Source organism: Pelecanus crispus, chromosome 26, assembly GCF_030463565.1.
Source record: "Pelecanus crispus isolate bPelCri1 chromosome 26, bPelCri1.pri, whole genome shotgun sequence".
Taxonomy (NCBI): Eukaryota; Metazoa; Chordata; class Aves; order Pelecaniformes; family Pelecanidae; genus Pelecanus; species Pelecanus crispus.
Window position 1 is genome coordinate 183,995 of NC_134668.1, and position 13,792 is coordinate 197,786.

The 13,792-nt window shown below is 71.6% G+C and overlaps 2 protein-coding genes across 3 annotated transcripts; one reads left to right on the forward strand and one right to left on the reverse strand.

The window, feature by feature from the left end:
• Nucleotides 1-5,723: 5,723 nt before the first annotated feature.
• TSPAN31 (tetraspanin 31) lies at nucleotides 5,724-8,898 on the forward strand. 2 transcript variants are annotated; one of them, XM_075725017.1, is made up of 6 exons: nucleotides 5,724-5,801; nucleotides 7,646-7,813; nucleotides 8,121-8,201; nucleotides 8,363-8,512; nucleotides 8,597-8,725; nucleotides 8,824-8,898. In XM_075725017.1, the coding sequence occupies exons 1-6, from the start codon at nucleotides 5,739-5,741 to the stop codon at nucleotides 8,896-8,898; spliced, it is 666 nt and encodes a 221-aa protein (XP_075581132.1). In that variant the 5' UTR covers nucleotides 5,724-5,738. The 2 variants fall into 2 exon arrangements, with proteins under 2 accessions (XP_075581132.1, XP_075581131.1); XM_075725016.1 differs by lacking the exons at nucleotides 7,646-7,813; nucleotides 8,121-8,201 and having other exon boundaries at nucleotides 5,739-5,801.
• Nucleotides 8,899-10,217: 1,319 nt separating this feature from the next.
• Nucleotides 10,218-13,792, reverse strand: CDK4 (cyclin dependent kinase 4). Its single transcript, XM_075724857.1, is given in 6 exon segments — nucleotides 10,218-10,310; nucleotides 10,463-10,524; nucleotides 10,527-10,597; nucleotides 10,918-10,968; nucleotides 11,222-11,452; nucleotides 13,620-13,792. Coding segments are annotated over 6 exon segments (681 nt in total).

Here is a 13,792-nt window from a genome sequence, read left to right on the forward strand (position 1 = left end):
ACCCCGCCGTGTCCCCCGCACCCCCGCGGGTCCCCAGCTCGCCAGCGGCCAGGTCGGGTCCTGCAGCAGCGGGTGCAGCGGGCGCAGAGGGCGCAGCGGGCGCAGCGGGCGCAGAGTGTGCAGCGGGCGCAGAGGGCGCAGCGGGCGCAGAGGGTGCAGCGGGCGCAGCGGGCACAGCAGGCTCAGAGGGTGCAGCGGGTGCAGCGGGCGCAGCAGGCGCAGAGGGTGCAGAGGGTGCAGAGGGTGCAGTGGGCGCAGAGGGTGCAGTGAGCGCAGAGGGCGCAGCAGGCGCAGAGGGTGCAGTGGGTGCAGCGGGCGCAGCGGGCGCAGCAGGCGCAGAGGGTGCAGTGAGCGCAGAGGGCACAGCGGGCGCAGAGGGCACAGCGGGTGCAGAGGGCACAGCGGGTGCAGAGGGAGCAGAGGGAGCAGCGGGCGCAGAGGGCCAGGTCGAACTCGGGGCTGGAGCCCACGAAGGTGGAGCCGAGGTGATGACGGCTGTGGCCGTACCGCAGGGCCGGGGCGTCGGGGAGGGCGGCCCACTGCGGGCAGGGGACACGTCCCGGGGGGGACACGGGGTCTGGCCACCGAGGGGACCCTGGGCACGGCCACCGAGGGGACGGCGACGCTGGGGATGCTCCAGGTGGGGGAGGTGGTGACGGGGCGAGCGGGGAGGGTGGGGGCGGCTGATGGGACACTGGGGTGGATCACAGGGGTCCTGGGGACAGGGGTGGGGTGGGGGACGAGGGGGGTCATGGGGTCTCTGGGGACGTTATTGGGAGGGGTCAGCGATGACGGGGACCTTGAGCATGGTCACGGAGGAACCGGGACCCCGGGGATGGTCGCACGGGGACAGAGACCCTGGCTGGGGACCCTGCGGGTGCTGGTGGCGGGGATGGGGACCCCAGGGGCCGGCAGGAGCCGGGGGCCCCGGCGATGGCAGCCGTGCCCCAGCCGTGCCCCCCGGCGATGGCAGCCGTGCCCCCTGGTGATGGCAGCCGTGCCCCAGCCATGCACCCCGGCGATGGCAGCCGTGCCCCCCGGCGATGGCAGCCGTGTCCCAGCCGTGCCCCCCGGCGATGGCAGCCGTGCCCCCCGGCGATGGCAGCCGTGCTCCCCTTAGCTCCCCCCAGCTCCCCCCAGCTCCATTCTCCCCATCCCACCTCGTCTCCCCCGCGCCATCCCCCCTGTCCCCATGGTGTCCCCCACCTCCCTCCTCCCCATCCCCTGTGTCCCCCAGCCCTGTCCCCCCACCTCCATCCCCCCTGTCCCCTCTGGGCCACCCCAGCTCCATGTCCCCCATCCCCACGGTGTCCCCCATCCCCACGGTGTCCCCCCCATCCCCACGGTGTCCCCCCCGTCCCCACGGTGTCCCCCATCCCCACGGTGTCCCCCCATCCCCATGGTGTCCCCCATCCCCACGGTGTCCCCCCCATCCCCACGGTGTCCCCCCCATGCCCACGGTGTCCCCCGTCCCCACGGTGTCCCCCCATCCCCACGGTGTCCCCCCATCCCCATGGTGTCCCCCATCCCCACGGTGTCCCCCCCATCCCCACGGTGTCCCCCCCATGCCCACAGTGTCCCCCGTCCCCATGGTGTCCCCCATCCCCACGGTGTCCCCATCCCCACGGTGTCCCCCATCCCCACGGTGTCCCCCCATCCCCACGGTGTCCCCGTCCCCACGGTGTCCCCCATCCCCACGGTGTCCCCGTCCCCACGGTGTCCCCCGTGCCCCCCGCACTGTGGGAGTTGTGCTCGAAGCCGGAGGAGCGCAGCCTTCCCGCCGGAGCGCAAGCAGAGCCCGAGCCACGTCTCCTGCAGGCCAGCCCGGAAAGCCTCCTGCGAGGGGGGCCCTGGGGGACAGCGGCACCGTGGGGACGGCCACCCCCGCCCGGCCACCACCCCCCGGCCTTCCTCATCCTCACCCCCTACCCTTGGCAAGGAAGAAGCTCGTCAGCATGGCCGCGACACGGGTCTGGAAGATGGCGTCGAGGAAGGCCTCCTCCTCCTCCTCCTCGGCTGTCACCGTCCCGCCGTCACCTCCTCGCAGTGGTCCGGCGGGGGCCAGGGAGCGGGAGGAGGTGGGCTGGGAGGGGGCCCCTGCTCGGCCACCTCGAGAGCCGGGGGCGCGGGGAGGAGGGGGTGACGGGGACGGGAGGGGCGATTGGGACGGGGGATGGAGCATGGCGATGTGGGATGGAGGGATGGGATGGAGATGCGGGATGGAGACACAGGGGATGGAGATGGGGGATGGAGATGGGGGATGGCAATGTGGGATGGAGGGATGGGATGGAGATGAGGGATGGAGGCATGGGGGATGGAGACACGGGATGGAGGCATGGGGGATGGAGATGCGGGATGGAGATGCGGGACAGAGATGTGGGATGGAGACACAGGGGATAGAGACACAGGGGATGGAGGGATGCGGGATGGAGATGGGGGATGGAGGGATGCAGGATGGAGGGATGCAGGATGGAGGGATGCAGGATGGAGGGATGCAGGATGGAGATGGGGGATGGAGGGATGCGGGATGGAGGGATGCGGGATGGAGATGGGGGATGGAGGGATGCGGGATGGAGATGGGGGATGGAGGGATGCGGGATGGAGGGATGCGGGATGGAGATGGGGGATGGAGGGATGCGGGATGGAGATGGGGGATGGAGGGATGCGGGATGGAGATGGGGGATGGAGGCATGGGGGACAGAGATGCGAGATGGAGATGCGGGACGGAGATGTGGGATGGAGACACAGGGGATGGAGGGATGGGGGATGGAGGCATGGGGGATGGAGGCACGGGGGATGGAGGCATGGGGAATGGAGATGCAGGATGGAGATGTGGGATGGAGACACAGGGGACGGAGGGATGCAGGATGGAGGGATGCGGGATGGAGGCATGGGGGATGGAGGCATGGGGGATGGAGGCATGGGGGATGGAGACACAGGGGATGGAGATGGGGGAAGGAGGGATGGGGGATGGAGATGGCGAATGGAGATGGGGGATGGAGACACAGGGGATGGAGACACAGGGGATGGAGGGTTGCGGGATGGAGAGCTGCGGGATGGAGGGATGCGGGATGGAGGGATGTGGGATGGAGATGGGGGATGGAGACACAGGGGATGGAGGGATGCGGGATGGAGGGATGTGGGATGGAGGCACGGGGGATGGAGATGGGGGATGGAGATGTGGGATGGAGACACGGGATGGACGGAAAGATGGACAGACAGGTGGGTATGGATGGATGGACAGAAAGACGGCTACAGGTGGACAGAGAGATGGGTGCTCGGATGGGAATATGGGAGCGAGAGAGGGCGGAATGCTGGAGCTAAGGGGCCTGGGTAGACAGATGGACAGAGAGACGAACGCATGGACGGACGGATGTGCGGGCAGGTGGCTGTTAGGACGGCCAAGACGGATGGACGGACGCACAGACGGTTGGGTGGGCAGATGGGTGGATAGCTAGATGAAGGATGGGTGGGTGGATGGACAGACAGACCGACCGCTGGGTGCAGGAAGGTGCCCGGGCCCCCCGCCCACCCTGCACCCGGCTCTGGGGTGGACCTGGAGGTCTGGGGGCACGGGGGGGGGGGGGCTGCAGGGGCGTGGGCAGGAGACAGGCAGGTTATGGGGGGTCGGGGGGGGGGGGCCATGGGGACCTGTGGGTGCTGGGGGGGTGCAGGACCACTGGGCAGCCTAAAGGGGGGGGGGCGCGTGGGTACCCCCTCGGTATGGGGGGTCTATGGGGTACGTGGGGGGTGTGGGGAACCCTGGGAGGGCCTAGGGGGGCTGGGGGGGCTATAGGGTACCTGGGGGGGGCTACAGGGGACCACGGGGCAGACTGGAGAAGCTTTGGGGGGGGCAGAGTCACCTGGGAGCTATAGGGGGGGCACAGGGGTGCCGAGGGGGGTGTGGGGGCCATGGGGCAGCTGGGGGGGCACGGAGGGTGGGGGAGCCTTGGGGCACTCTAGGAGGTCTATGGGACCCAGGGGGGTGTAGGGGGGTATGGGGGGGTGTAGGGGGCTGGGGGGGCCCGGAGGGGGCCTGGGGAGGGTGGGGGGCTTATGGACCCTTGAGGGCTGTAGAGGACCCGGGGGCTATGGGGGGTCCTAGGGGAGCTACAGGGACCTGGGGGGGGATAGGGGGTCCGGGGGGGCTAACAGGGCACCTGGGGGGCTATAGGGAATGGAGGGGCTATGGGGGTCCTGGGGAGCCCTCAGTGACCTGGGGACCATGGGGGTCCTGGGGCTTCTAGGTGGCCTGGGGGGCTCCGGGGGACCTGGGGCAGGGCTCTGGGAGTCCTGGAGGGCTGTGGGGGTCCTAGGGGACACCGGGGGGGCTGTGGGGGTCCCCAGGGCACCTGATGCAGCTATGGGAGTCCTGGGGGGCTATGGGAGGTCATGGGGGCCCTGGAAGGACTAGGGGAGGCCCTGGGCAGGGCTAGGGGGTTTCTGGGGGGCCCTGGGGGTCTATGGGGGCCCTGGGGGGGCTAATGGGGGGCTTTGGTGTTCCGGAGGGGCCCTGGGGGGGGCTATCGGGGCCCTGGGGGGGCTATGGGGTGGCTAGGGGGGTTCCTGGGGGGCCCTGGGGGGGGCTATGGCATTCCAGGGGGTGTCTGGGGGGGGCTATAGGGGCTCTAGGGAGGCTTCAAGGGGACTATGGGGTTCCTGTGGGGGCTATGGGGGCCCTGGGGGGGGTCATGGGGGGACCAGGGGGTTCCTGGGGGGCCCTGGAGGGGCTATAGGGGCCTGAGGGGGCTATGAGGGGACTATAGGGCTCCTGGGGGGCCCTGGGGGGGGTCTATGGGGTTCCTGGGGGGGCTATAGAGGGGCTATGGGGGGCCCTGGAGAGGCTAATGGGGGCCCTAGGGGGGCTATGGGGTGTCTACGGGGTTTCTGGGGGGGCTATAGGGGCCCATGAGGTGCTATGGGGACCCTGGGGGGGCTATAGGGGACATAGGGAGGCTATAGGGGTGCTATGGGGTTCCTGGGGGTGTCTGGAGGGGGGGGCTATGGGGTTCCTGGGGGGGCTATAGGGTTCCTGGGGGGGATATAGGGGGGCTATGGGGGCCCTAGGGCGGCTATGGGGGGGCTATGGATTTCCTGGGGGGCCCTAGGGGGGCTATAGGGGCCCTGGGGAGGGGGGGGGGCTATGGGGTTCCTGGGGGGTGATATCGGGGCCCTGGGGGGCTATGGGGTTCCTGAGGGGCCCTGGGGGGGCTATAGGGGCCCTATGGGGGACCGGGGGGGGGCTATAGGGTTCCTGGGGGGGCTGTAGGGGCCCTATGGGGGCCCTGGGGGGACTATGGGGTTCCTGGGGGGATATAGGGGGCTATGGGGGCTCTAGGGCGGCTATGGGGAGGGCTATGGGGTTCCTGGGGGGCCCCCGTCCCTCACCCCCCCCATCCGGGCATTCGCCCCGGCCGCGGCCTCAGGGCGCCCCGTGCGCATGCGCGGCCCGCAGGGGGCGCTTCCGCCCGTCCTTGCCTGGGCGCAGGCGCGGGGGGGCGGGGCGGGGCGGGGGCGCGCAGGCGCAGGGGGCGGGGCGCGCAGGCGCGGGGGGCGGGGCGCGCAGGCGCGGGGGGCGGGGCGCGCAGGCGCGGGGGGGCGGGGCGCGCAGGCGCGGGGGGCGGGGCGCGCAGGCGCGGGGGGCGGGGCGGGGCGCGCAGGCGCGGGGCGCGCGGGGCGCGGGGCCGGGATTTAAAGGGCGCGGAGCGGGGCGGGGGGGGGGCGGCCCCGGGACCACCATGGTGTGCGGCGGCTTCGCCTGCTCCCGCAACGCCCTCTGCGCCCTCAACGTGGTCTACGTGGTGAGCGGGGCGGGGGGGCGGCGGGGGGAGCCCCGGCGCTGGGGGGCCTGTGCCCCTCCCCCCCGGATTGGGGGTCTCGCCTGCCCCGGGGGTGCTGGGCCCCCCGGCCTGGGGGTGGGAGGCGCAGCTGGGTCTCCCCCCCCCTCGGGGGGTGAGGCTGGGGGGGGCTGCAAGGGGAACCCCCCTGAAAATTTGGGGCTGGGGGGCCTGTGACCCCCCCGGGGTTTTGGGGTCCCTCCTGCTGTGGGGGTGCTCCTGCTGCCGGGACCCCCGGCCGGGGGGTGGGGAGGCGGTGCTGCCCCCCCCGAGGGGTGAGGGTGGGGGGCCCCCGGGTGGGTCAGGCCCTGCTGGGGGGGGTCCCTGTGCCCCCTGCTGTGGGGTGGGGGGTCCACAGGTGGGAGCGGGGTCAAGGGTCATCCCCTCCCCCCCCCCAATGTCCACGTCCCTGTGCCAGCCCCGGCCTCGCCCCCCCCACGGGCCCCAGCCGGGTTGGGGGGGTTCCCTGGGGGGGTCTTCTGGGAGGGGGGGTGGGCTCTGTGTGTGTGTCCCGCCCTGGGGACCTCACCCAGGCCCCCCAGGCTGTGCCCCCCGCTCTGGTGGCCCTGGGGACCTTGGGCTGCCCCCCCCATTGGCCTCGGGGACCTCGGGCTGTGCCCCCCATGGCCCTAGGGACATCACCCCGGTCCCCTGGGCTGTCCATCTGTCCGTCCCCCCCGCTGGCCTCAGGGACCCTCGGGCTGTGCCCCCCATGGCCCTAGGGACATCACCCCGGTCCCCTGGGCTGTCCGTCTGTCCGTCCCCCCTGCTGACCTCGGGCTGTGCCCCCCATGGCCCTGGGGACATCACCCCGGTCCCCTGGGCTGTCCGTCTGTCCGTCCCCCCTGCTGACCTCGGGCTGTGCCCCCCATGGCCCTGGGGACATCACCCCGGTCCCCTGAGCTGTCCGTCTGTCCGTCCCCCCTGCTGACCTCGGGCTGTGCCCCCCATGGCCCTGGGGACATCACCCCGGTCCCCTGGGCTGTCCGTCTGTCCGTCCCCCCTGCTGACCTCGGGCTGTGCCCCCCATGGCCCTGGGGACATCACCCCGGTCCCCTGGGCTGTCCGTCTGTCCGTCCCCCCTGCTGACCTCGGGCTGTGCCCCCCCATGGCCCTGGGGACATCACCCCGGTCCCCTGGGCTGTCCGTCTGTCCGTCCCCCCTGCTGACCTCGGGCTGTGCCCCCCATGGCCCTGGGGACATCACCCCGGTCCCCTGGGCTGTCCGTCTGTCCGTCCCCCCTGCTGACCTCGGGCTGTGCCCCCATGGCCCTGGGGACATCACCCCGGTCCCCTGGGCTGTCCGTCTGTCCGTCCCCCCTGCTGACCTCGGGCTGTGCCCCCCATGGCCCTGGGGACATCACCTCGGTCCCCTGGGCTGTCCGTCTGTCCGTCCCCCCTGCTGACCTCGGGCTGTGCCCCCCATGGCCCTGGGGACATCACCCCGGTCCCCTGGGCTGTCCATCTGTCCGTCCCCCCTGCTGGCCTTGGGGACCTCGGGCTGTGTGTTGTGCCCCCCCTCCCCCAAAATGGTCCTGGGCACCTCAGGCTGTCACCCCCCCCCCCCCCCGCCCCGCTGCCCCTGGGGGCCTCACCCCAGCCTGGGGGGCGACAGCAGCGGTGGGGGCAGCCACGGCCCTTGGGGGGGGGACACTGGGCCCCCCAGCACCCACCGCTGCCGGGGGCACAGGAGCCTCCCGCGGGCCCCCGCCTCCGGCAGCGACGGGGAACAGGGGGCAGGTGACAGCGGGGGGGTCCCCCCGCCCGAGGGGGGGCCCCAAATGACGCTGCCCCCCCCCCCCCCCACAGCTGGTGGGGCTGCTGCTGATCGGGGTGGCCGCCTGGGGCAAGGGCTTCGGCATCGTCTCCAGCATCCACCTCATCGGCGGCGTCATCGCCGTCGGCGTCTTCCTCCTCCTCATCGCCATCGTGGGGCTGGTGGGGGCCGTCCACCACCACCAGGTCCTGCTCTTCTTCGTATCCTTCCCTTTGGGGGGGGCGAGACCCCCCCCTCGGTGTCCCCCCATGGGGACTCTGCGGGGGACGCGGCTCTGGGCGCTCTGGCACGGATCGGCCCTGCCCTAGAGATATCGGGGGGCTTTGGGGGGGGGGGGGGGGGGCACAGGGGGGTCCAGGAGGAGCTTCGGCCTCTGCTCCCCCCGCCACGGGCAGAGGGGTCCTCGGGGGGCACGCAGAGCTGGGGGGGCTCAGGGCGGGGGTTGGGGGGGCACCACCCTGTTCCCCCACCCCGGGGTCTCCAGGCCCCCTTGACTCCGGCCCCCAGTACATGATCATCCTCGGCCTCGTCTTCGTCTTCCAGTTCGGCGTCTCCTGCTCCTGCCTGGCCATCAACAGGAGCCGGCAGGTGAGCCCCCCCCACAGCCCCAGGGGGTCCGCACCCCCCGCGGCGGGCACGGGGATGGGGCGGGGGCTCCCCCTCCAACCCTGGGGGGTGTCCCCGTGGCGGTGGAGGGGGGGGCGTTGCCTGAATTTTGGGGGGTTGGGGGGGGTCCCTGCCCGGCGCAGGAGGGGCTCTTCAGCTCGGCCTGGTCCATCCTGAGCAACGAGACGAAGACGGAGCTGGAGCGGAGGCTGGACTGCTGCGGGCTGCTGAACCGCAGCGCCGACCCCCCCGCCGCCCGCGCCTTCCAGGCCGACTTCCACGTCTGCCCCGCTGTGAGTTTTTGGGGGGGGGGGGGGTCCCCAAAACCCCTCTGCCCCCCCCCCAGCCACTCACCCCGTCTCTTTATCCCCCTACAGAAGTGCAAGACGCTCCTGGGCAAAGACCCCCGCGCCAAGTGCCTGACCTGCGGCGAGAAGATGCTCGAGCACTCGGATGAAGCCCTGAAGATTTTGGGGGGCGTCGGGCTCTTCTTCAGCTTCACGGAGGTAACGGGGCGGGGGGGTGGCGATGGGGGGGGCGTCACGCGTGCTTGGGGGGGGGGGGGGTCACCACAGCCCCCCCACCGCCGCCCCCTCTCTTGCAGATCCTGGGAGTGTGGCTGGCCATGCGCTACCGCAACCAGAAAGACCCCCGGGCCAACCCCAGCGCCTTCCTATAGCCGGGGGGGGGGCCGCGTCCCCGCCGGGGCTGTGGGAACCCCCCCCCCAGCCACGCACGGGACCCCGCCACACCCCCCGGCCGCCGATCGGCCACCCCCTCCCCCGGCCGCATGAAGCCTGGGGCGCGTGGCAGCCCCCCCCCCCCCCCCCCCGCCCCGTGCGCGTCCCCCCGGGGCAGCCCTGGCTGCTGGTGACCCGGGGGGGCCGCGGCCGCCCCTGCGCTGGGAGGGGGCGCGGTGCCAGGAGCCCCCCCCCCCCGGGCACAGCACAGCCCCACTCCCCCATCCCAGTCTGACCCCCCAAACTGGTGCGTACTGGTATTTATACACCGGGAAGAGGATGAGCAGCCCCCAGCCCCCCACGGCGTGTGTCCCCCCCCCCCCCCCCTCCAGGTCCTGCGAGGGCACCCAGTGCCCCCCGCCCCCCCGCGCTGGGGGGGCAGCGGCAGGGTGGCACCCGCCACCGCAGGGACCTCACCGCGTCCCCGGCCAAATAAACGCCCAACAGCGGCTCCGCCTCCGGCTCTCTGTGGGGCAGGACCCCCCCCCGCCGTGGGGCAGGACCCCCCCACCATGGGGCAGACCCCCCCATGTTGTGCATCCCCACCACCATCGTCCCCCCCTGTGACGCACGAGAGGCGGGCGAGGCGGGGGGCCGGGGTGCTGCCCGCACCCCTTTATTAGCAGAGAAGTGGGGTGCCCCTCCCTGCACCCCCCCCGCCAAATCCCCACACACACCCCTTGCACGAGGGCCCCCCAGCTCCGTCGTGCGAGCAGAGCACCAGTGCAGAGACGCGGTGCCTTCCCTTGCACGCAGCTCGCACGAGGATTGGGGGGGGGGGGGGGGGCTGCGTTCTCCTGGCTCGCACGAGGGTGGGGGGGGGTCACCTCGCACGAGGACATGGGCAGCCACATCCTTCTTGCACGAGGACGGTGGAAGCCACATCCCTCTTGCACGAGGACGGGGGCGTCAGTCCTTCTCGCACGAGGATGGTGGGGGTCACATCCCCACTGCCTCGCACGAGGACGGGGGGGGCCGCCTCCTTCTCGCACGAGGACGGGGGGGCCGCCTCCTTCTCGCACGAGGACGGGGGGGGCCGCCTCCTTCCAGCACCTGCCTCGCACGAGGGGGTGCCCCAGCTCTCCTTGTGCGAGGGGGGGGGTCCCGGGCACTCGGCAGGAGCAGGGCCCCGTGCGAGCCCCTCGCACGCCCCCCGGGGCTGGGAACGGCTCCGTTCCCCGTGTCCGTAACTGGGGGGGGGTGGGTGCAGCTGGGTGCCCCCCACCCCAACGAGGGGGCCCCCCCCCCGGGGCAGCCGCTACCCCTCGCCTGCGCCCCGGTCCTGGAGGTAGAGGTGCCGCAGGGCGTCGTAGGCCGAGATCCGCTTGTAGGGGTTGAAGGTCAGCATGGCCTGGGGGGGCACGGGGACGCCATTGGGGACAGCGCGGGGGGGCCGCCATCGCCCCCCCCGCCCCCCGCGGGGTGTGCCGGGGGTCCCGTCGTGCCCCCCCCACCCCCGTCTCCCCAGCCAGGGTGCTTTGTGTGCCCGCCCCCCCGTCTCACCAGCAGCAGCTGGGTCCCCAGCGGCTCCATTTCGGGGACGAAGCCCTCGACGGGCTGGGGGCGCGGGCGGTGAAGGCGCAGCGGGGCAGGGCCACGTCCAGGGGCCAATCGTCCTCCACGGGGAGCCCGATCATGCTGGGGGGGCACGGGGTAAGGGCTGGGGGACCCCAGGACCCCCACCCCCAGGACCCCCAGCCCCATCTCAGCTCCCCCCCCCCAGGACAGCAGCCCTGTCCCAACCCCCGCTCCCCCAAAACAAGCCCCCCCCCACCTTGGCACCCCCAGCCCTGTCTCAGCAACCCCAGCCCCCCCCCCCCCCCCAACAATGCCCCCCAGGGACCCCCCAGCCCTCACCTTGGGACCCCCAGCTCCCCCCAAACACCCCCCCTCCCAACAGCCCCCACCCTGGGACCCCAGCCCCACCTCAGGACCCCCCCAGCCCCCCCCAAACTTACTCAAAAATCTTGCCCAGCTGGTCGGCCTCCGAGTTCCCGCAGAAAAGTGGCCTGGGGGAGGCAGGGGGGAGGTCACCGGGGGGGGGGGGGGGGACGACACACGCAGGGACCCCCCCCCCCATGGCCGCTGGCACCCCCAGGCGAGGGGCAACCTGCGCACCCCCACCAGCAGCACCCTGGGGACCCACACCCCCACTGTGTCACCCCCGGGGGGGGGGGGGGGCTGTGACCCCCCCCTGTGGTGTCGTTCCCCCCCCCCCCCCGCCCCGGGTGCCCCCCGCTCACTTTCTCCGGAACCGCTCACTTTCTCCGGAACATCTCGGCGAAGATGCAGCCCACGCTCCACATGTCCACGGGCGTCGCGTACGTCGACTGCAGCAGCACCTCGGGCGCCCGGTACCACAGCGTCACCACCTGCGGCGGCACCGGCACCCGCTCAGCCGGCCCCACGGCCACCCCGAGCCACGGCTGCGCCCGCCTGGGCTCCCCCGGCCCCACGGCACCGCAGCTACGTGAGCCCCACGGCCGCCCAGACCTGGGGGCACCGGGGATCCGCAGCTCCAGGGCCCACGGCAACGCAGGCCTGAGCCCGCCCGGGACCCACGGCTCCTTGGCTTCATGGCCAACCCAACCCACGGCCACCAGAACAGCCAGCCCCAGAGCCACCTGGCCCTATGGCCACCCAACTCCATGGCCACCTGGCTCTAGAGCCACCCTGGACCCACAGCTCCTTGGTGTTTCATGGCCAACCCAACCCGTGGCCACCAGAACAGCCCAGCCCCAGAGCCACCTGGCTCTATGGCCACCTGGCTCTAGAGCCCACCCTGGACCCCACGGCTCCTTGGCGTTCATGGCCAACCCAACCCATGGCCACCAGAACAGCCAGCCCCAGAGCCACCTGGCCCTATGGCCACCCAACTCCATGGCCACCTGGCTCTAGAGCCACCCTGGACCCACAGCTCCTTGGCGTTCATGGCCAACCCAACCCATGGCCACCAGAACAGCCAGCCCCAGAGCCACCCGGCCCTATGGCCACCCAACTCCATGGCCACCTGGCTCTAGAGCCACCCTGGACCCACGGCTCCTTGGCGTTCATGGCCAACCCAACCCATGGCCACCAGAACAGCCAGCCCCAGAGCCACCCGGCCCTATGGCCACCCAACTCCATGGCCACCTGGCTCTAGAGCCACCCTGGACCCACAGCTCCTTGGCGTTCATGGCCAACCCAACCCGTGGCCCACCAGAACAGCCAGCCCCAGAGCCACCTGGCCCTATGGCCCACCCAACTCCATGGCCACCTGGCTCTAGAGCCACCCTGGACCCACAGCTCCTTGGCGTTCATGGCCAACCCAACCCATGGCCACCAGAACAGCCAGCCCCAGAGCCACCTGGCCCTATGGCCACCCAACTCCATGGCCACCTGGCTCTAGAGCCACCTGGACCCACAGCTCCTTGGCGTTCATGGCCAACCCAACCCATGGCCACCAGAACAGCCAGCCCCAGAGCCACTTGGCCCTATGGCCACCCCAGCTCCATGGCCACCTGGCTCTAGAGCCACCGTGGACCCACAGCTCCTTGGCGTTCATGGCCAACCCAACCCGTGGCCACCAGAACAGCCAGCCCCAGAGCCACCTGCCCCTATGGCCACCCAACTCCATGGCCACCTGGCTCTAGAGCCACCCTGGACCCACAGCTCCTTGGCTTCATGGCCAACCCCAACCCATGGCCACCAGGACCCATGGCCACCAGGGTCTGTGCCTACCTGGGACACCCACAGCTCCCCTAGACTTATGGCTACCCAAACCTGGGGCCACCCAGCCCCACGGCTCCCTGAATTCATGGCCACACAGCACCAGGGCCACCCAGACCTGGAGCCACGGGGGACCCACAGCTCCATCCAGAATCCCAGCCCCCCCCCCAACGCCATGGCTACCCAGACCTGGAGCCACCCTGGACCCACAGCTCCTTGGCTTCAGGGCCAGCTCAACCCATGGCCACCAGGACCCAAGGTCACTTCGATCTGTGCCAGCCTGGGACCCACAGCCCTCGTAGACTGACGGCCACCCAACCCCATGGCTCCCTGGATTCACAGCCACGCACCAAAGCCACCCAGACCTGGGGCCACCTGGGACCCACAGCTCCATCAAGTTCCTGGCCACCCAGACCTCTGGCACCCAACGCCGCAGCCACCTGGCTCTAGGGCCACCCAGGACCCACAGCTCCTTAGATTTACAGCTGAACTGGCCCCACGGCCACCAGGACCCACAGCAGTCTAGATCTGAGCTTACCTGGGACCCACAGCTCCTTGGGTTCCTAGGCAACCCAACCTGTGGTCTCCAGGACCCATGGCCACACACGTCTGTGGCTATCTGGGACCCACAACTCTTTGGGTTCATGGCCAACCCAACCCATGGCCACCAGGACACTGGGCCACGCAGCCCCACAAACCACCAGGCCCTATGGTGGCCCTATGGCCACCCAACTCCATGGCCACGGTTCTAGGGCCACCAGGACCCACAGGTCCTTGCAGTTATGGCCAACCCGCCTGTGGCCACCAGGACCCATGGCCACCCAGATCTGTGCCCACCTGGGCAACATGACCCATGGCCACCAGGACCCACAGTCACCTAGCTCTGATCCTACCTGGGACCCCACAGCTCCTGCCACCCAGCCCCACGCCCCTGGGACCCACAGCCCCCCACCCCCACGCACCACGGGGGGTCAGGGCCATCTGGCAGCTGTAGATGCGGGCCAGGCCGAAGTCGGCCAGCTTGACCTGGCCGCTGCTGGTCACCAGGATGTTCTCGGGCTTGAGGTCCCGGTGCACGATGCAGTTTGAGTGGAGGAAGTCGAGGCCACGCAGGAACTGACGCAT